Genomic DNA, 23056 nt, shown 5'->3' with positions numbered 1-23056 from the left:
AATCTCAACTTGTCCTCAACTCTTACAACGCCTTGTTCTTTGGTGTATATGGCAACCACCTGCTTTAGAGATTCCTATCTGAGGAGTCCCAAACGTTTAAAGTCCTGGTCTTTGGTCTTGCGTGGCTACAGACAGCATCTAATAAGTTACAGTGAGTATAGAGCTCTATTAAGCCAACATGCAAACCAGGTGTCTTAGCTTGTATTAAAAAGTGTGCGCCAGTAAGAAAGCATACAGAGCGTATTAAAGCACAGACGACTGACGTGTGGATCTTGTTTACACTAACCCTTACATTACATCCACTTTCTATACTTTACGTTCTCCTCTGCTCGCTTTTTGATTTATGACTCAACATTTCCTTTCCTGGCTGCTGCTGGGTTTCACGGATCAATGCCTAAGAAGTCCACACTAAGGCAGTCAACTAAAGGGAAAAAATACATTTGAACATCCAAACAAAACAGCCGAGTTCATACAAAAAGTAGGAAAAAGAAATTAAAGGTCACTTTTCTAATAAGCCCATAATAGCAACTTTTACATTTGTTTAACTTCGTCCCGACTCAGTCTGAACCTCTAAGTTCTTGGTCTTAAAGCAGTCTCAGTCCCTCAAAATGACAAAGAGTCATGGCCTTGACTCAGACTTGGTTTGGGAAACATCCCTTAAAGTCATGGTCAAGACTCAGCATGGACTCGGCAAAGTCTTGGTCTCGACTTGGTCTCAGCTTGTGAAAGTCTGGGTCTTGTATCAGGCCTCCAACTCTCAAAATGATGGTCCTGACTCAGTATTGGTTAGTTTCAACCACTCAAAGTCTTTATCTAGAACCAGGTAGGACTTAACCGCAAGGTTTTGGTCCTGACTTGGACGCAACACGAAAAGTCTTTGCTTGACTTAGGCTTGACCCTCAAAGTCTTAGTATTGACTAGGTCTCAATTCCTCAATGACTTGGTCTTGACTTACACGGAATATCTTAAACTCTTGGTGATGTCTTAATCTTAATGTGTAAGGTCTTGACTCAACTTCTCAAAGTCTTGGTGCTGACTCAGGCTAAGTCTTGATGTTGTCTCAACCACTAAAGTTCTTGACTTTGTTTTGACTTTGTCTCAACCACACAAAGTCCTGGCCGTGCCTCAGTCTAGTCTTGACTCAGTCTTCGTCTTGACATTGACAGTCAGTCCTCGCATCAGTCTCAAACCTTCACTCTACCAGGAATGTCAAACTCTAGTCTTCGAGCACAGGTTTTGACCCCCCTGCTTTAAACCAATAGCTCTAAATGCCGGAAAGTCTTGGTCTTGACACAATCGTAACTCCTCGAGTTCTTCACTCAGTCTCTATGCCGTAGTTTGTTTGCTATGTCATCAAGCAACTAGTTAGCCAGCTCTAACTCCAAATGTTTTTTTCTTGAGGTCGAATAAGAATAAATCGTCTTCCCTTTTTGGATTGAATTGCATGGTTCAATTTGGGTTCACGGTGAGGTCTACGGTATATTTACAGATGAAAGTGTACATGGCTTTATGAATTTCATATTTTCTGCCTTTTGTGTCAGAGTGTGATTCAAACAACACCCACAGTTCATCGTCGACACATGATTTGCTTTGTTATAAATTAAGTCTCGGGGGACTTCAGGCCAAATAAAGTTTATTCCAATTTGCATCACAGTTTCAATATATTTGTATATTTATTTCAAATATTCAGCAGATTTACTGAAAATGGTCCACCAGACCCGCATCGAAAACCATAAATGTCAGGTAATCACGTATTCAGCCTGAAAGGTTATCTGACGTTGAGATGATTAGCATCCTTAACAACAATTAGCGTTCCACTGTTTGATCGCTCCACAACATTTTGTGCATCTTGGGTTGTTGTTTGGGAAAAAAAAGATACTTCATGACACCCTTGTATATTGACAAAGGGGCATTTCTACTCATTTTTGACCATTTTAATAATTTGAACTCATTCTTCTCACTGTTTATGTATCTTATGAACCTTTTTGTAGGCTAAATTTCCCTGTTTCTCTCATGCTAGACAATTTGATTTTTTTAGATCTCTATTTTGAACATTTTCACAATTTTTGGCCATATTCACAACATTTTTGAAGGTATTCACAAAAAATTAACATTTAGATCTTGTGTTACTATTTTCACATTTTCCCTAATTTTGGGCAATTTTAAGAAAACATTTCACTGTAGTTCTCAGATTATTTTTTTACTACTCTTTTTAAAATAATTTTGAAAATAAAAAGTTACGAACATGTAGATCTCTTCTATTTATTTGACATATTTCAACTTTGAACATTTTCACAAGCATGACCATTCATAATTTTAACCAAAATAAATTATTTTACATTCTCATAAATTCTATATTATTATTATTATTATTATTATTATTTTTCACGAGTTATTTTAAATTTTTTACTCACTTCTATGTGTGGGGAACATTTGTTTCCAATATTGAATAACTCTCCAAGTTGTCAACACTTGTGTTTTGACATGCTCTACTTCCAAAGTCGGAATTGTGAAAATACTTTGAGTTAAAATAAGAAGAGCAGCATTCAAAGGTCAGTGAGGTAAAAGGATGCCAGTCGCAGGTTAGCGCTATGCTAAGCTAAGCAGAAAACAGGATCTGGGGCTCACATTTCAGGCTCTGGAGGCTCACAAAGGCCGCCATGTTCACTTTAGTCAAGCTTGAATTGTTTTGCTGCGGCAGAAAAACGAAAAAGTAAACCTTGACAGTTTCTTGGAAGTATGAGCAGCCAGACTGCAAAATCCACTTCACCTTCCCAGTGCACTCGGAAGGGACATGGAGGAGGACACAAAAAAAGAACTCTGTCTCCCCGCCGGGCATGATGTGACATTTTACAGTTTTCCGGTTTTCATCCACTTTAAATGTTTGTCATCTACAATTTTACGACTTTACTCGGATTTTATCATTTTTATTTATTTATTTAGCCTCACATATTTTATTTTCTCCCATGATTCAACATTTTTATTTCCATTTTACACTCACCCAATTAATTTGTGACAATTGTCATTTATTTTGGATGATTAACACTCTTTTTGATTATTTTGCATTGATTTATTTGACAAATGTCACTCCCAAATTTTCATTTTTTTTTCTACCATTGATTTTTTATAACCCTTCTTCACTCGTTTTACAGTTGAAATGAGAAAGAAGTTGTGATTTATATTGTAATAATTTGCAATGAAAAAAAATGTAAAGTAGTACTATGATTGTTATAACTTAATTCTGATAAATATTTTAATTTTGTGTTGTTTTTGTGTGCTTTACCTTGCTGTCCACGACGAGGTTGCGTATACATCCCGTGAAGTGTTTATGTTGAAGCTGAGGGTAAATGTAAGGAATATCCTCGTTAACTCCGCCCAGCTGCAACACTTGACTAGAGTTCAGGTATCTGCAAAGTCAAAGTGTCCATATTAACAGTGCTTATTACACTGTAAAAAAAAAAAAAAAAAAGACCTTGCCCTACATGCCCTAACTTTTGAGTTTTTCGGGTTCTATGCAGTCACAACATTTTTTTTTAGTACGCGCACCTGTCGGTGTTAGGCGTGGTGCCGGTCACTTCGCAGGATGTGTGGTCCTCGGTAGTTAGCCAACTTCCCAGACCTTCCATTTCCATGACGGCCGCCCCTGAGCAGCGATCCAGGGTAAAGCGAACTTCCTGTGCGGAGAAAAAAAAACAACACCGTAGACTGATGTCAACAATGACTAAATTAAGCTTTTAAAGTAGGGTGTCAAGCCAGGGTGAGGGCTTTCAAGCCAAGACTATTCAGGTTTCAATTTAGGGTTAGGTTTAAAGTTTGTATTTGAAAGGATGGTTTCAAGATAGTGTTATGGTTACAAAAGAAGGTTTGGGTTTCAAACAAGGGATGGGATTTTAAATTCTGGTTACTTACACGCCAATGTCGTGGCTTCAATACATGGTCAGGGTTTCAAATATGAACTTTAAAGGGATACATTTGTGTGTCAGAATAGGATAAAGATTTCTAATTGGACTTTGAAGCCACGGTTAGGATTTAAGGTTTCAAGACAGGCTCAAGCCGATAAGAATAAAAGTCCTAATATGACAATAGTTATGTAATATACTGTAGGAGTTATGACTTATTTAAAATTGCATTTAATAATGTAATTGCTTATAACTTTTAATATTTATACAAAAGGTCGTACAATGGTTCATAATAATGACTTTTATGCATTTCCACACTTATTCATATGCGCAAAGCTGCAATTTAGTAAGCATCTGTGCACATTTGCATAAAATAAGCAAAACAGGTGCTGCAACAAAGCATCTGAACAAATATGAAGGTTACAAAAGACTTTTTTTAATCCACCTGCCATTCCTGAACCGTAACCATGGCAACTGGGAACAGGACAGGCTTTTAAGCACTTGACATCCATTAATGATTCCACAACACACTAGATTATGTTCTACACCATACATTATCACTGACAGACAAGTGAATTGAACTTTTTACTGAGGAGGCATTTATTTGAGGTGGGGTATTTATTTTCTCTTGAATGTAAAAACTCCCCCACTAAAAATAGTGGGGTTAAAAATAAAACAATGCTGGGTCAAAAAAAGGACCAATCCACTACTTGGGTCAATTTGACCCACCTTTTTATGTTGTTTTGCTCACAACAGACCAATTTTTGGGGTTGTTTTGTATAAAACTGCAGTACTCTTTTCAGGAAATTGGGTCAAATTGACCCAAGTAGTGGATCGGTCCATTATTGAGGGTCATTTTCTTATTATACAGCAGAGAAGCTGATATATTGTGTTTTTACCGAGGGCATGCAAATATAAAGAGAGGCTTTTTTTTGTGTCTTGAATGGGCAAAAAATAAACACCCTACTTCATTAATTCGTAATCATTGATATCGGTATTTTTGTTTTGATTAGTACTTGGAGTTTATTTGAAGGAAGGCATTTGTTGGATAAGAGGCCTTTGTTACATATACTTGTATAAAGTTGCCCTATGGGCCCTATTTTTGTTCCGAGCGCATGTCTCGCGTAAAGCGCAGTCTAACTGTGGGCATGGATAGACTTTTTTGTTTTGGTATTTTGAATTTACTCTGGCAAAATTGGGTGTAGAGGTGCATTTTGCACCTTTGTGTGCCTTTGTGGGGTGGTAAAAGTCTTTTCCCAGACAATCCTTGTGGAGACCCTCATTTACATGAAAATGAGGGTAGTCGGAAGCGCATGTGTTAACTTGTGAATGGGAAAAAAAATCCTGAAGGGCCAGCAGGTGTTTTTTTTTTTTTTTTTAAATTAAAGTGTCTAAACAGATCAGGCTGAGCACTCTGTTGACATCACTCGACACCAAGATGAACTTGCTTCATGTGTTTTATGAATTCACTTGTTTCTTTTCATCATGTTCGAAGGGCTTCAATTTATTTTCATGAGGTGACATGGATTTGAGGTGAGACATTAATTATTTTTTTAGGGGGGGGAATTAAAAAAAATACATTTATTTGAAGTAAATATACATTTGAAAATGGGACATTAGAAGGATGAGTTTTTACGTGAACGAAAAAGTCAGATTATTTCTAAGGCATCCATTTGAGAGGAGCCTTTTATTTACAAATGCTTGTGTAAAGTTGAAAATTGAGGAGAGGCATGCGGTAAATGTGAAGAGGCATTTATTATCTCCTGAGTGGATTTAGTTTTAATAGTGTGCCGTACTTCCTCAAATAATGCTCTGAGGCATTTGTTTACTCCACTGCTGAGCAAGGACTAGGTGTTTTATTTGAAGTATGGCGTCTATTATAGAAAAGGCTGTCAAAGTATTCACGGAGCTCATCCAGCTCGCGGCGCCCCGCCTACACAGCCTCCATGGAAAGACTAACCAAATCTGGGGCTGCCGCTCTGTGGTGATAAACGGCTTTTTCGAAACTTCCGGTGCTTTTAAGGCCAAGTGAAAAATTTCAACATTTTACTGCCAAATGTCTAAATTGAAGCAATTCATTGGCAAAGGAGACAAATTAAGTGAGAACAACATGTTTCTTGTGTCTAAAAGTAAAGGCTCAATTCATTAAGTGTCGCTTGAGGTTACATTTTCAGAGCGCTAATTTAGTCATAGCAGAGTCCTGATTGGCTGCCGGGAGACCAGTTAGAAAAAGACCCTTCAGGCCGTCTCAAAAAAAAAATCAAAGCCCCAAAATTGTGAAAATGAGGCCAAGCAGCGTGGCGTTGGTCCTCGGAGGTGAACAGCTGCCGGTGGTTCTCCCGTCCGTCCGATTGGATGTTAATTGAATTCTTCGTGGCTGTGAGTGTGACGGGAGGCTGCTTTCGTTCTGGGAAACAACGCAATTAGAGAAGGCTTTGAAGAGGCCAAATAGTGGCCAAGGAATTTTTTTTTTTATGCTATTTGAAGTAAGGCATCTGTTTGAGCAGTGGACAGCAGCTGATTAACTGAGGCGTGGGTGTCTTGAACACTGAAGGCCAAGATTTAAGGAAACAATGTATGATGATATATGATTTAATAGATGGGAATTTATTCCAATTAAGGCATTGATTGCAGAGGAGGCCGTTATTTGGACAAAAGCTTGTGACTATTGTTTGGTCAATGTGGAAAAATAGGATGGCTTCTTAGCATATTGAGGATGATTCTATTCCAGATGAAACATTTATTTGATTGTGTAAAGCACACAACCGGTGATTAGTTGTGGTAACAGGTGGAGGGCACTATGCATTTGCGGAAATACTTCAAGTAAGGCACCTATTTCGGTGGATGTCATAATTTGCACACATTTTATTTAGAAAGGTGAAATTGATTTATATTTGTACTGTTTAACTTTAATTTCGTACTTTCAAAACACTTTTTATTTACTTAATTGCATTTTTTGTAAGAGGTGAATGAGTGAATCGTGAATGATTCATTTAGTTTCAAATATTATTTAAGATTGCTTTGAAGGGGCTTGTAAAGTGTTCATTTCATGGCTGAGGGGATTTGTTTAGTCAAATATTTTGTTTATTGGAAGTAAGGTGTCTATGAGAAAGGAGGCCTATTTGTGCAAATGGTTTGGTAAGGCTAGAGATTTTATTTATTCTTTTATTTATTTACACAATTGAATTATGTCCAAGGGCATCTTCTTAAATGAATACTCTGCATTTATCTAGAGTTCGGTGTCCATTGGACTGGAGGCTTTTATTTGTTTATGCTTGTCTTATGCAACAACCTTTTCTCGTTTTGAGGTGTGGTGTTCATTTCCATAGTTGTATTAAGGCATTGACTTTATTTGTAGAAACGCTTGCTTTGAAGTTAGAGCTACATTTTTAAAAATCTTTTTACACTGGAGGCGTCTATTTGGGGTGAGGTGGTCATTTACACATAATTGGATCATGGCGAGGGGCATTAACTTGCATATTTGAAGTAAGGCGTCTATTGAAGAGGAGGACTAGAGCATTCCTCTCATCATTTGCCTTGATTGGACACTAATTGAATCCTCCCACGCTGGGAATGTGACGAGAGGTCTCCTTCACGCGGAGAGTAAGGTGATTAAAAATATTTTTTGAAGGCCGCCATACCTGGAATGAGAGATTTTATGCTAATTATTCGGCGCAAATTAATTCCAGCCAATGGGAGCTGCAGTAAAAATGAAGTAGAGTAAATTTTACAGCTTGAATTTCAGACTACGATGACTGTCATTACTGTCACAAGCATCTAAAGCGCACAAGGGGCTTTGTCTGTAATTATGTAGAGAACGAAAACCCCCGGGTGAAGGTTCGGCTGCGCTTCTATTTTAGGTTTGGTTAATGACAACATTAAACGCAGAACAAGACAATTGAATTCACTATTAAAACATGGATTCATTAACGTATGCATTGAGTTACCTATTATATTACTACCTAGCTCAGGTAATTGGGGTAGTGCACTGGCATCTGGTTCGCAGATTTTACATATAGATTATATTTTTGGGGAATTTGTTTTATTATTAGGTCACATGTGGTATCAGTTTGCATAAACCTCCCAACTTTTGGAGGTCCCTTTTTCAAACAAGTCTTTCCTTCCATAACAGTTGCCAATCGGCGGTGTGTCCATGTGGTTTTTTTTCTTCATAAAATTTAATAAGCATACTCAATCTTTGCTGCTCAAGCCCTATGTCATTTTTTTCCTCTCTGAAAACATCAACACAGAAGACGCAATTGATGTTTTTATCAATAGAAAAAGCTGTTAACTAAGAATAAAAGCAACTTAAAGACACCCTGTCTACAAAAGTCAAGATTTCTGTGAAGATCAACTTTTTTACATTATTATTTTTCTACTTTAATGAATATGTGTTGCTTTTAGTCTTTTGCATTGTGGGAGATTTCCTTGACTGCTTTGAAAGACATTGTCAGGAACAAAGTGTAAGGATCTGCTTTTCCAGCCGTGGCTGGAAAAGCAGTGAAGATGGAGATGATGTGCTTAACATAATATTTATTAACACAAAAATACTTACAGTACAAAAAGGCGCGGAGCCGACAAAGTCCAACATAAATCGCTGGAGGGAAAACCCGCTCCCGGAAGAAAGCAACAACGATAACGAAAAGCGCTTGCAAATGCAAGGGAAAAGAACCAGAACCAAAATCGCTTGCCGCGGAAGGGCAAGGGGAATCAATTGGGATGAGCAAAGGAATCCGAGAAGTACAAGGCACGAGACGTAGTCAATTGGCGAAGCAAGGGTCCTAATACACGAGAATCGAGAAGACGAGGAATCAAGATAACACAGGCGTGGTACGTAGCGTGAGCAAGGAGGAAGGAATAATCCGACGCTGAGGAGTCAGCGTCGGTGGTTTAAATATACAAGGTAATCATGGGATAACATGATTCAGCTGTGTGGCCGGTGGACGTGTCTCTCCGGCCGTGAAAACATGACATGAACGAGAGTGCCGGGAGGCACGCCCACGCGCCAGCTGCGACAACAAACAAAAGACACGTGGCGTGACATAAACGGATCATGACACAAAGAAGAGCGTCTCAACATGTTCAACTACTTTGATGCCAGAGGAAAAATTAATTTGCAAAATCTAAAAAAAAAACATTTGTTTGTTCAGGTAACTCCAAACTATGTCAAATTCATCATCCCTGATGTTATACAATTTGGAATTTTCTCGGAAAAGAAACAAGAACAGATGAGCAGCAGGCTAATATCGCACCATACTTTAGTTTTGCATATGTACACTGAAAAAAAGAATTTTTAAATGTTTGTAAAACACATCTGAAGTGAAGAATAGAAGAATAGCAAGAAGTATAAATAACTGTTGTTGGTGTACAAATGGGCAAGAAAGTTACAGATAGGGTGTGTTATATTGCTCATGTAAATACTAAAAAGAACTGGACTAAGTATAGACCCCTGTGGAATACCTTTGAGAAAAAAACTGAGATAAATACTTGATTTTTTTTCATTTGGTCAGACAATGGAGGGTCTTATTTTTTACCTCGGCAAAAGAGAACCTCCATTGTTTGCCAAACGAAAAAATAAATAAATAAACTATTTAACATAAATAAGACAAGATGATTTTTTCTTACTATAAAACTGAGACAAGTCTGAGAAACGACCCTTGAACCTCACTTTACTGCGCGTGCCGAAAGCCTCAACTGGCAAGCCCAGAGAAAGTTCTCAAAGAGGGCCAACATATTGTCCGTAATCATTCAAGTAGAATGAAATGATAAACAGTATCAAAAGCCTTTGCCAGGTCCCCCCAAAACAGCAGCACAGTATTCTCTGCTATCTACTCTTGACAGTGATGCTTGAGGGGAAGTCAGCTGTTTATTAAACACGACGGCAAAGGCCATTTAGCCAGTGGCGCACCAGGCTCACATTACTTGACTAACATTTGAGCACCCTCCAGAATCCTGCTGAGGGTGTAGTGCTGGTCCACTGTTCCACGGCCAGGACGAAAACCACATTGCTCCTTCGTCAGTGGTTAAAATTTTGCCATAATGAAAAGCACATGTTCTCATTAATACCCTGCAAGTTCACTTTTTGATTTAAGCTGTTGACATTTTAACACGACTAAATTGCCCATACTACCCTTCATGTTCTGTCATCTAAATAAGCCAATAAAGCGTGTTTTATGTCATTGTGTCTTCCTTTCGACTACATCCACACTTCCGACCAGAGAATAGAAACCTTTTTGGTGATATCTGGCGGTGCGACCCACCTTACTGTTGCTGCGGACGTCCAGCCGATGCCAGCGCCTGTCGGCCACGTTGACGTTGCCAGGCAACTGTAACACCACCGTGCCGGAGCCGTGGTTGATTTTCAGTGTGGGGGTCCCACCGATTAGTTCTGGGTGGAGAAGGTGAGGGTAAATGTGGTCAGCTCCTTTCAAATGAGCACATTTGGAAATCAATCAATGTTTAATAATTTGTGTATACAGAAAACCTTCAAACAACTTGCTACTTTTAGTGTCAACATATAAAAAAAAAACATGGAAAGAGCAACTATTACTGGAGATTAGTTGGGGAAGTTCTCCTTTCCTCTCTTCTCTTAATTAAATTGGAATTTTAAATTTAGACTTGTCTCTCTATACTGTAATGTAAAACCACTAAACAAGATTGCCAAAGAATCTGCAGTACAGCCAGGGCGCGAATGGTTTATTGCTACCTCGCGGAGGTTCCGTGTATTTATTCCACCATTCAAAAGTGTTACTGTGTGCTCTCTTTGCGGAAACCAAGACGTTGAACCAAACATCCTCATTCATCATGGCCTCCGACTGACGTATTCCGTCTGCATGCAACCGAGACACCGCTGTTTATTTTTCCTCCCGTTGAGCAGCATCACCGTTATTCTTTTCCACTCTGTCCGTGCTCCCGACTTACTCAAATGGGAAATTAAAAGTTAATGAAGTGTTGCAAACCTCAGTGCCGCTGGTGGTAGTTGTGGGCTCGGCGCAGGAGGGGGAGAAAGGAGAATGCATGTTGGCTGGTAGCTATATTAACAGAGGAATGGTTAGGTCCTAATGGTAGGATTAAATCTGGTAATCTAGGGGGGTAGTGGAACACATACTGTATTTGTTAAAAATTGTGATGGATTTCAACCCAATATGTGCAAAAACCTGGAAAGACATTTTGGAAAAAATATAGAAATACATGTCTTTAATCAAGACTAAGGGTGCTAGGTGATTTGTTGGGCAGGTATGTAGACAAGTAGGGTGGTAGATGGTTAAATGGAAGAAGAAGTAAACTAATGATTTCACAGTGGGGAAATTCACTCTTAAGAAGGTAGTTTGGTTGGTTGGTTGACTTAGTTTTTAAGTAGGTGGTTGGCTAGGTAGGTAGTAGGTTGAGAGGTATTACAGTTAGTTAATGGGTGTTTGGGTAGGTAGGTAGTTATGGTTTGTCGGTTTGGTTTATTATAGGTCGGCGTTTGGGGAGGCAGATAGATTGGTAGGCAGGTAGATGGTGGGTTGGCTGGATTGACGGGTTGGTAGGTGGTTAGTTGCTTGGTTGGTTAGTTGATGAGGTGTAGGGATTGACTTGGATGGCCGGTTCCGTTGATAAATGGACGATTGGGTAGATTAAAAAGGTAGGTAGGTAGGCAGGTGGCGAGGGGGTTGGCTGGCTAGTACCCAAGTGCATGGTAGGTACAGTAGGTAGACAAGTAGTTAGGTGGAGGTTAGTGTGTTGCTTCGTTGGATAGGTAGGTAGTAGATTGTGTGATTGCATTGAGAGGTAGGTAATTGGTTGGCTGGCTAGTTTTTCAGGTGAGTGGGTTGGTAGTCGTTCAGTTGGTCAGTTGGGGAGGTAGATAGGTACTCAATCAATTGGTCAATTGGATAGGTAGATAGAAAGGTAGGTGGTTGGTTGGTCCATGGGTTGGGTAGACATCTAGGTAGTCTTTGATGTCATGCAAATGCAACTCAGTTCATGTCTGGTATGTTGGGTTCATCTGAATGAACTATGGAAGAGCATATTCATGTCATACTGATTGTAAAGAAAACACTGTACTCATTTTCTATTGTCTAGTTGCGCTGAATTTTCCAGTTGAACGAGGCTTGACTAACCTCAAACATGAGACAAAATGTGCTAACCGCTATTAGCGCTGTTGCTCAACTTCTGACTTTTCTATCACCTCTTGACGCAAATCATTCTTCACTCTCGTATTCTCTGCCAGTCGATAGCATCGCTTTTATTAACACATTGACCTCCCGTTGGCCTATCGTAACATGAAAAGCACTTGAGAGGATCAATTAGAGGCTGGAGAGATTTTCAACGCTGTCTTCTCACTCAGTTAAGTCACCTTTACAACTTGTCTTTTCATAACACTGCACACCGAGTGGCGGAAAGAGAAATCACGAAAGCGGCTGAGTGGTAGGTGAAATCATTTCTGATTTGTTCAATCAGAAAGTCGGTGCACGGCAGAGAAGACGAGATTCTGCTCTTAGCAGATGTATCGGTGGTCGGTGGGTAGGTAGGTGTGTGTTTGTTATATGCTCCTAAATTTGGAAAATAAAATCACCTGGTCATGTCCTCGGGATTCACCAGAGCCAAGAAGAGAAGTAAAAATCATGCAGACTGCTGAGCAGCAAGCAATTCAAATGCTGCACGAACACACACGTATGCATATACACACACAAGCACACGTACACACAAAGAGCGTACAACACAGCAGGCGGTTCAGTGAGCCCACAACAGCAACCAGATTTTTCTATAAACGATCTGTCAATGAGTTTGACAGCCCCGCGGCTGTCAAGTTTGGATCGTCAGGCAGCAGCTCTGTCGCTAGGCTATGCTAGTGGAAAAAAATTGCATTCATTTCTCCAGCTTCCTCCCACATTCCTAAAATATCTTTTTTGAGGTTAATTGAAGACTACGTTGCCCATCGATGTGAACGGGTGCGTGATTGGTTGATGAGTGGCTGTCAAATAATTCTTTGTGCGCCCTACCTTCAAGTGACTTCAGTGAACCTTGTGTACGTTTTCGTCAACAGCAGAGGCGGTTCATTTCCAGTTAAACTGAAATCTTTTTTGGTAACAATGAAGTCCATTTAGTTTTCATTGAACCTCACAAATGCATTGATTTGCAAACAAAAGACAAGTCTTACGGAAAGCAACATCCACATTTTACATCTTCATGCAACCTAACGTAGGCAGTTTCACCAACTTGAAAGGGAACTTGGACGGTTTTACAAACACGGTACCTGTTTTCATAAATAATAATTTAATTTAAGTCAAACTGATGTATGCCTTTTTGAAAAAAAAAAAAAACAATTTGGAGTATTCAATGAATAACAGAATATTTGAAAAACATCAATGACAATTTAAGTCTTTCAGGAAACTTCCATAAAAAGTGTCTTCAGTGACTCTCTCGTATGCATTTTTGGTAGAAATGAAGACAACTGAGAGTCACAAACACTGTCATTAATGAGCATACACAATTTTGTGTCGCCAACAAACTGACAAAGGACGTGACAGTAGGCACAAGTTCCTGGAGTGAGCAAAACTTTTAAGGACATTTCATATAAAGCCAAAGTAAATCAGTGAGTCTCTCTTGCCTACATCAGTCGAAGATACCATTGTTTTTTTTTTTTCTTCTCAACCTCGCCCATACCCCCCCTACCCCAAAAAAAAAAAAAAAAAAAAAATCACAGTAGCTGCGGTCGCGATGGCTGGCAGGCACATTTTAATTGCCGCTGTTTGGCTACGGGTTGCGGCGACAAATCCTTTAGTAATCGTGGCCTCCCGACACAGTCGCTTCCTGTGACAAGAGATCAAACCGACGTTCCTGACAAATGCGACGAGAATGAATTCATAATGAAACCACAGAGATAAGAAAGACATGATGGAGCGTTGGTGTAATTCAAATGGGCGTCGCTCTGATGTTGATGCAAGTAAAAATAAGAAACAAAAAAGAGCTTGTTAAATCATGTAAAAAGAGTGAAGAATATGCGCGGAGTGCAAATGCTGAGTGCTTCAATCAGCCACCGCTTATTTAACAAGAGTGAAGTCGGCGGGGTGCGGACTTTTTCAAATGTTTGTGTCAGACCATGTTCGCTTATTCCATTCCAGAGAAATCCAGTGACTGTGGGTCAGAGAGGATTTTGATTACGTTTAGTTACGAAGTTAGGTCGGTAGTTGGGTTGGTAGGTAGGTAGGGGGAAAGATAGGGAATTAGGTGGGGTAGGTGGATGGATTTGAAGGCATGGCGGTCGGTTGTTGGTTTTGTCGAGTAAAATTTGAGATAAAATATTCAGCGTCAAATTTACTCTGAGAATTTTAGGCTAAATATTTTACCCTCAGTTTGTCTTTGTGTGCCCTGCGATTGGCTGGCAACCAGTCCAGGGTGTGCACCACCTACTGCTCAAAGACAGTTGGGATAGGCTCCAGCATGCCCACGACAGTTGTGAGGAAAAGCGGATCAGCTAATAGATGGATGGATGTTATTCAGGAATTTTATTCCGTTTACTGGGACCAAATATAGTCTTTTTAGAGTAAAATGTACTCTGCGAAATCTATTCGGTGCGTAGGTAAGTAGTTAGATAGGTCGGTAATTGGTTAATTGATTTCCTAGGCAGGTAAGGACATTGGACGATAGTTAAGAAGGTAGCCAGGTGAATGTTACAGCCCACTACAGTCTTGGGGCAGTGACCTATCAAATGCAGCAGAAGGATCTGTGATGGGAATAAGAAGTCATGTTTAACTTAGGCCAGTTGCAGAAAGCTTTTTATGACATCACAGATGTCCCAAATGTAGTGCCCGCAGATGACCTAAACGTGTGCTTGGCAGGATGACGTGTGTTACCGCGACAGCGCATCATACCAAAAAGTGGGCCACCTCTGTGACTGTGGAGAATGAACCAGAAAATAGAGCACGGACAAAACTGAGGAGAAGAAGTGCGACAAATGCGTTGAGGCCAGAAAGAACACGACGGCACAGAGTGGTGGCCTCGTGACGAAAGAACACAAAAACAAAAGCTAAAGCACATAGATGGAAAGGAACATCCAGTGTTCCAGGAAAACACAGAAGGGAAGCTTCGCTCTCTATATACACTATATGCATTTGTACTCACACACACACACACGCGCAGAAGCACTTAGCAGCAGTTCTACCACTATAGACGTGTGCTGTATTCATTTGTCGCCTCGTGGACCAAGACTGGATATAGTGTGTGTGCGTGCGTTTGGGTGGTAGGTAAGTTAATTAGGTGGGTAGGTAAGTGTTTCAGATAGGTCGGAGTTATGGAAGGAAAGGAGGAAATTGGAAAGTATGCAATTATGCGGCTGTTTGGGTAGGTCAAATTCGTAACCAGTTCCGTAGGTTGGCCAGTCAATTTGTTTTTCAGTTCATGCTTGAATAGTTAGTTAGTTTAGTTCAGTGCTTCTCAATTATTTTCTGATATGCCCCCCCCCCAAGCTAGAAGAAAACAATTTGCGCCCCCACCCCACCACCCACTCTCCACCGCAACTATAAATAAACCTACACCGTACAGTTAAGACTCGCTGCGCGCAAAGGGTAAGGAGAGCGCCACTGCCAACTACTGGAGTGGATGTGCAATTACACTTTATTGTAGTATGGCGGAAAAAAAACATGTTCCCCAGGGCCACATGCGTCCCCTTCAGCATCGCGCCGCGCACCCCTTAGGGGGGGCCCGCCCCACTATTTGAGAAGCACTGGTTTAGTTAGTTACATGTGTGTGTGTGTGTGTGTTTTAATATTTGGATATGTATGTTTGAATGCATGTAGTGTTTACAAAGTAGATACAGTAGTTGGGCAGGTGGTTCAGAAGGAATTGTAGGAAGTTACATAATCCATAGGATGTATTTATTTCATGCATTGTATGCATGCAACAATATGGATTGTGGATTTAATGCTGCCAGAATCTTGAAAATTCTTCTTGTACATTTGACACTTTTAAGTCTGAGTCATGGTCTGGCATGTGCACGCACGTAATGACTTTATAATGCTAATCTCTTTTATTTAGGGTGCCTTCATGTGAGTACAAGACCTTGGTGTGTTTGATTAGCGAGTCACTAAAAAGAACATCAATCAATCCAAGATGGCTGCCTGGGGAGGATGGTGCACTTTTAGACGAGCGTTTTATTTCTTCTTTTTTTTTTTTAATGCCGCTTTAAGACACAGTTCATATTCTGGTCAGTGGAAGCAACTAGTCTGCCTTCACTTCATTGTCATTTGAAGGCATTTCTTTTCTGAGCTTAATGAGGTGGCGTTGCATTGACCGACCTTGGTTTAGCATCACGTTGCACCGGGCCAACACAATCACTTTTTCTGGCGCTTCCTTTCATGTTTCTGTCATTTTAATTAATTTGTGGATTGAGGGATTCAAATGACGATGTGGACGACTACAGAGCTTTAGCCACAGCCTTCAATTATCTGGGAGAGTTTTTGTTCTCCAAAGATTCAAATGACTTTGTAGACGACCGCTTAGCTTCATTCAAAGCTCATTTCAATCTCGCATATTAATTTGATATCGTATGATTAACTCATTCATTGCCGTGTACGTTTATACTGGTCAATCGGATTTCAAACATTGACTGCCACCAACGTATTTATTTGGCAAGAAAGTTTTTGAAGAAGTAGGTGTGGAAAAAGGTCGGTGTGATGAACCAGTGCCACATATGATATGTTCCTCGGTTAAATGAACATTTTGCCAACAAAATAGTTTCTCGGTCTTATTTTTATTGTTGTAGAATCACCCCCTACCCCAAAAATGGACATCCGGCCGGGCTGGAGCGCCGCATCGTTCCATCCACTGGACGGACTTCCCAGCTCTGATTTTGAGGTGTCACGTAAGTAAATTATAGAAAAACATAACAGCATCAAAGTTGCTGTTGCGCTAGACGTGTTTCTTTTTAGCAAATTTGCTCTGCTGTTTTGGTCAGAAATCAGTGTTTTGGGTGAAATAATGTTTTACTCACTGGAGAACGAAAAAAGCAAGATAAAAGGAAAAAAAAGGCTACGTTTTCTTTTTTGGGGTTCAGCGCTTCTCTGATCACAGAACACAATATTCTGCAGGTCTTGGAAAGATTAGTCATAATGCTCTATAAACGGCTTCCAATATGTGGAGCTTTGAAAGCGGCTAACAGTGAATCAATTAAAAATCAATCAACGCCACTTTGCTTAAAGACCCTCAAAATCAAGAGGGTTTCCACTTCCACTAAAGACTAGAAGAAATGCAACGCAATGATTTTTGCCTTTGAACTCAGAAACTTCCTCCATTTTTCCTTCAGAGTTCAGTCAAAACCAACAGGGGCCTCTCTCTGCTCAAAGACGCTTAAGACCAATGGGGTTCTGGATGTTCACTGATTTACATGAGGTGAAATCTTCAAAATCAAGATGATTCCTATTCAAGAATATAAGCGCTTGTTTAAATAAATCCAATCGGACATTCGATTTGACACAGGTCGTTTTTTTTTTCTCTTGACGAGAATCAGGGGAAAATGGTGGAATGCACAGTCTGGCACTCCATGTCCCTCCCCTAGTGTGGATCATGGAGGTGGATTCATTACATGCGGCAGGTGAACCTTAAAACAAGCTAATTAGAGCTCTAAACATGTAGCGCCTGGTGCTAATTAGCACGCACGCAGCGACAAGTCAGCCATTGCCCTGCCGCTAACCAACCATTAACCCCAGTGGCCCCTGGAAACACACACAGGCGCACACACGCACACACACACGCTTATTAGTGCATTTGTTACAAAGCAGAATGTTAGGTGCATGGGCGCTTGTGTGCGTGAGTTTGTGAACGTGAGTGCGTGAGCCTGCGTGTGTGTGTGTGTGTGTGTATATGTGTGTGAATTAAATGCAGGGAAATGAGTGTCAGCTTAGCCAAAATGAAAAATCCTAATCCCCTGCTTGGTGGAGAGCAAAAGGGAATTAAAGCTCCAAAAATGAATTTAACGTCAAAGAACATGCTTTCATTTTCTGGGCTAAGCAGCAACAGAGAAGTCCAGGCAGATCTCGTTTCATGCATTTGTATGCGTTGCGTTTGGTGGGGGGTTTGAACGCCACATGTGCTATGAGCTGCAGTTTCACTCTACAAATCTTATTCGAACTTCCATTTTCAAAAATGTATTATCCATTAATCCATCTTATATATCGTTTATCCTCATCCATATTCATTCATTCATTCATTTATTTTTGTAGATAGATAGATAGATAGATATTGAGTCTGTGGAAAAAAGGTTCAATTTAGGTAATTTTATTATAGGAAGTTATTTTTTAACCCAGCAATTTTAATCAGAATCGGCAATTGGCATTGTACTCATTGTGCAACAAAATTCCTGGTTTGTTGAAAGCAAGTTTGACCAACTCCAGTCCTCAAGGGCCCCAGGCCCAGCGTGCTTTAGATGTTTCCCTTCTCTAGCACGCTTGATTGAAATGATCGTCAGCAATATCTGTCAAAGCCTAATATTGTGCCGGATCATTTGAATCAGGTGTGTTGGAGGAGGGAAACATGTAGGATAGGGGGCCCTCGAGGACAGGAGTGTGTGACCCCTTGTTTAAAGTAAAGTTTATTTTATTATTATACTCATTGTTATTATTTATTAGTAATGTTTATTATCTTCAATTACTTAATTCTTCATTTATTCATTTAATGTTCCACACTGCAATTGGCCCGCCTACATTTTGGGGGCGTGTCTAAATAAACAAGGGTGTTCTTTGCACAAAGTCATGCCGCCGAGGGCATACATAATCAATGAAGTTGTAATTCAGATGTCCCCCAGCTGATCCCCCGCAATCTTCCCTCCCCCTTTGGTCCTACCGAGAGCCATGAAGTCCTCATGGTCCCAGGCCTGCAGCTGCGCCAAGGGCCCGCTGTAGAGCAGCAGGCCGTCTGGCACCTCAGTGATGAACTCCAGCGAGATGTGGCTCTCAAAGCACGGCGTCATGGGTGGGAACCAGGCGTAGCCGTTGCCGTGGAAACTGTGCTTGTTCTGCTGGCACTCGGGACCCTCCAATTGGGCTGGGCACTGGCACCTGGAAAAAGGGGGGGGTCAGGTTACTCAATTCTTTCAAGGGACAGAAAGTGAACTCTCAGTTGAGAGTTGGTTTTTGTTTCAAAAGTTTTGACGTTATGCAAGCCAATTTAGAGTTGCGTGACATCAGTGTAGTACCACGTTTTGCCACAACACGCTGGGCAGCACACTACTGGAAGAGATGCAGCGTAGTTCAAAGAGAAGAGGCGAAGAGGCAGAGGTGTCCAAAGTCCAAGCATCAATTAGAGTGAGTCTACGCAGTTTACCAATACCAATAAAATAACTAAAAAGATAAAAAACAAATGTGAAAAATGTCAAACTAAAATGGAAAGTACATATTCTTTAACAACGAAAAATAAAAACCGAAAATGCTTTTTAAAAACTAAACCAAACTAAATCTACATCCTATTTTTAGAACTAAAAAATAATTATGTCAATTTTCATCATAGTCAATTAATATCATATAGAATTTATATAAAATAGAAACAAAAATGAAACAACTTGCTCTTAAAGCAAATTGAATACAAAATACAAAAGTAAAAAACAAAATAAAAATTAACTGTAATAAAAAAATCCTGTGTTCGAATGTCTCTTTAATGTACACTTTAATCCCACTTTCCAGCAATGGTTAGCTTTTGACACTTTCCGTCATTTTTTTGGCTTGAACTATTTGATGAATGACTTGACTTTCTGTCCGTCACGCTTGCTTTTCCGCTTCCTCTGCAGTCTTTTTCCCGTCCTTTTACCTCGTCCATGACTTCTCCCTCCGACGCGTCTTTCCAATTTTCTCCGTCCGCCGCTGACACGCCGTGTCTTGTCGGACTTGACAAGCTATCTTCTGATTTTCTACTTCTTTGTCATTCTTCCTGCGCTCTGAGCAGCAGCGTCTACCTTTGGCTGTGTATAATGTTCTTTGCGGATGTCACGGAGCTGTCAGAATGCAGACTCATTCACCATTAATGCTAGCTACAAGATTTGATGTTAATATTTTATTACAGACAACAAGACAACTATCTTTGTTCGTTTCCTGTCTACCTTTTTCAGAGTTTTTTTCTTTAAATTTTTTAATGGCAGGGAGATGTTCTTCCGAGCAAGTTCGTGATTGAGAATACATTTAAAAAGTAAAATTCATAAATAAAGTTGTAGATTTTTCTTCATCAAGTTTACCTCAAAGAACTGCATTTGTCAGAAATAACATTTCCTGCATGTTTTAGAAGTTTCCCACCTGCAACACACCTGATTCAAAAGATCAGCTCATCAGTCAATTCTGCAGGGCTCTGATAATCTCAATCAGGTGGGTAGCAGAAGAAAACTTCAAAAACATGCTGAAAATCGGCCCTGGAGGACCGGCGTTTGAGACCCCTGCTCTAAATAATATTTTTAAAACTTAAGATGTGTTCAATGAATCAGATTTCAGTTGATTGCATTGTATGTTTTTTGTAATGGTATGAATTTTTTCAGCGGATGTTCTCAGAATGTTAAGTTAAGAATCCATTATTACGACGACGTGGAGAGATAGTGTATACATACCGTCTTACGTAAAGGGATTAAAACACATTTTGTAAAATAAATTAATATACTGCATATAATTCATTAAAAATATGTATGTGTAGGATCGTGAAAAAGTAAAACAATTTGAATCATATTCATATTTTGTATTTCCGCCCAGCGACGCTCCCATGTAAAATTGATGACATGAATACACCCCCATTTTTTTTTTAATCAAAATCAGAAATAATTTGAGTGATTAAAGTATATAAATAAACACAATCAAAACAAACCATGCAATTCTAATTTTGGATTTGCCTGTATATTGTAAAAACCCACACAAAACGATCGCTCAGAAGTGCACAATATACTGGGGCAACAATGAATAAATATAAGCAGCATCCATCATGTGAGGGATTTAGCAACAATGTAGAAACAGATGAGGACCATTAATTCACTCATCTTGTATGGATGACATTTTGTGTACGTGTGTATGCATGTGTGTGCGTTTGTGTAATCCCCGGATTATCTGGGGTGGTCTGATGTGGATGTCGTGCACGAGGAATCGCATCATCCCGCCCTCCTTTTTTCCCCTTTTTCCAGCTGCTTCTAATTAAACCAAGCTGTGCACTCAAATTAACTTTTACCACCACATATGCTCAATGACTTGCGTGCGCGAGTGCGCGTGTGGGTGTGTGTGTGCGTGTGTGGGGGTGTGTGCGTGGGAGTGTGCGCGCGTGCGTGTGCTTGTGTTTGTGTGTGAGTGAGCGTGCGTTTGTGCGTGCGTGCACGTATTAAAGTCGACTTTGCAGTACACACAATGACACAAATACAATACAGGCAGACTTCTTCCATCGTTGTTGGATCTCGAATTTTCACCACTTAAAAGCTTTACACATGTAAATGAGTTGTGGTTAAAAAAAATGGTCTGGAAATATTTTATAGCTTTGAAAATGAGGCGATTTTATGGTATGTCAAGTGAGAAATTGTCAAAATGAGTGAACATTTTACAAAGCTATTACAAATAAATGAAAATGGTCCTCAAACAAGTTCAAATCTTAAAAAACAGGATGAATATTTTGAAAGTCTGAAAATGGTGGGAAAAAATGATTTGTCAAAAATCTGCGAAATATTGTAGGAATAGTATGAATTGTATGAAAATGTCAAATAAAAACTAAGAGGCGCTCATTTAAAATGAATTTAAAAAAGAATCCTAAAAATGAGTGAAAATCAATAAAAATGAAAGATAAATGATGAAAATTGTAAAATTGGTGAAAGGGCATATTTCTTTAGTCAATAGCTGCATAACTGACAAATAAAAATAAACTCTTCACACAAATCACAGAAAACTGAAAAACACATTAGCAAAATGTTGGAAAAAAAATTATCATCAAATAAAGAGTTTTAGTCTGATTACTTCATATCACGATACCCTGGCATTTGAGCAGGGGTGTGTAGACTTTTTATATGCACTGTATGTCACCATCATCAGAAGAGTGCCCCTTAGTGCCACATCTCGTTTTGTCGCCTGTGTTGTTATTGTGAGATGTGAATTTGAATGAAATGAAAGATGACAGTGCAGCAATCAAGAAAAATTGCATGCAATTGTGATGTGCTGTTGTCGTTAGCGCTTCATTATGTTGCTACGCTAACACTTCAATTCCAGCCGCAGCCAAACAAACGGAAAATGAAGCTTTTGTTTCACACTAATTGCAGCTAATGTTCTCAAGCTCCCTGCGCGAAAACAAACTAAACTGAACCAAACCCCCAAAGATCCTTTACACGCAATTTGCTCATCAACGGTGGAAAAGTTGTTGGCTGCATTTTCATTTTTCTTCTTTAATGTGTGTTCTGCAAAAAATGGATGAAGTTTAATTAAAAAAGAGATGTAGTTACACTCAGCATACAGGCACAGCTGGAATATTTTAGGAGCAGGCAATGTGATTATGTTTCATTTTCTCCCTTTTATTGTTGGCTTTTTCTTGTACCCAATTCCGTATTTCAAGATAGTGGCTACTCAGAGAGAGATACTGGTATTGATCCTCGCCCATCCCGATTGATAATCAAATCAGAAATGATAAAGTTCTCATTGATTCTCATCCCTAGCTAGTTGTGATATTAAAAAATTCCATTATTGAGCATCTTGGGCATCACTATTAGTGTTGGTAGCACTCAAATTAAACTCCAATCACTTTAATTAAATTTATTTATGTCAAATATTAAAGTTGCATATTTACCACCATTTTTCCAATACAATGACGTGAATGTGACACTCCATAGAAGCTACTTTAGGCTTTTTGATTAGAATTAGAATTAGATTAGAAATCCCTTTATTGGGAAAGTTGTCCCACTATGTGCAGAAAAATCATGCAGTCGTAGAAGGCAGTAGTGAGGGGAAAAATGGTATTTGTAGTACAGTTGTTCGACTAATGCGCTGAATTGTTTTACAAGTGGGAAGAAAGTGCACTAGCTCAAGGACCATAAGGTGGATATGCACAACTCGGAAGAAACGCTCAAACGGCTTTTTTTTAATTTTGTCCTCCTACTTGCAGACATGCATTGTTTTGTCGTCAAATGTATTCCAAATTTGCCTCCCCAAGAGCATATTGGACATCAAATCTCCTCATTAGCA

At 39.7% G+C, this 23056-nt stretch overlaps 1 protein-coding gene across 2 annotated transcripts in view; it reads right to left on the bottom strand.

Moving 5' to 3' along the window:
• The window catches only part of LOC148337257 (neural-cadherin), a 211861-nt gene that overhangs the window by 26847 nt on the left and 161958 nt on the right, over positions 1-23056 (bottom strand). For both annotated transcript variants that reach the window (XM_088296160.1, XM_088296159.1), the window contains exons 28-31: positions 18723-18937; positions 10160-10287; positions 3547-3674; positions 3284-3407 (exon numbers count right to left, since the gene is read on the bottom strand). In XM_088296160.1, coding sequence (XP_088152286.1) covers positions 3284-3407; positions 3547-3674; positions 10160-10287; positions 18723-18937 — 595 coding nt within the window. The remainder of the gene's footprint in view (positions 1-3283; positions 3408-3546; positions 3675-10159; positions 10288-18722; positions 18938-23056) is intronic.

This window comes from Idiotropiscis lumnitzeri, chromosome 5, assembly GCF_059441095.1.
Source record: "Idiotropiscis lumnitzeri isolate Australia: NSW breed Sydney's pygmy pipehorse chromosome 5, RoL_Ilum_1.0, whole genome shotgun sequence".
Classification (NCBI taxonomy): Eukaryota; Metazoa; Chordata; class Actinopteri; order Syngnathiformes; family Syngnathidae; genus Idiotropiscis; species Idiotropiscis lumnitzeri.
This window is presented reverse-complemented; position numbering and strand designations above follow the sequence as displayed.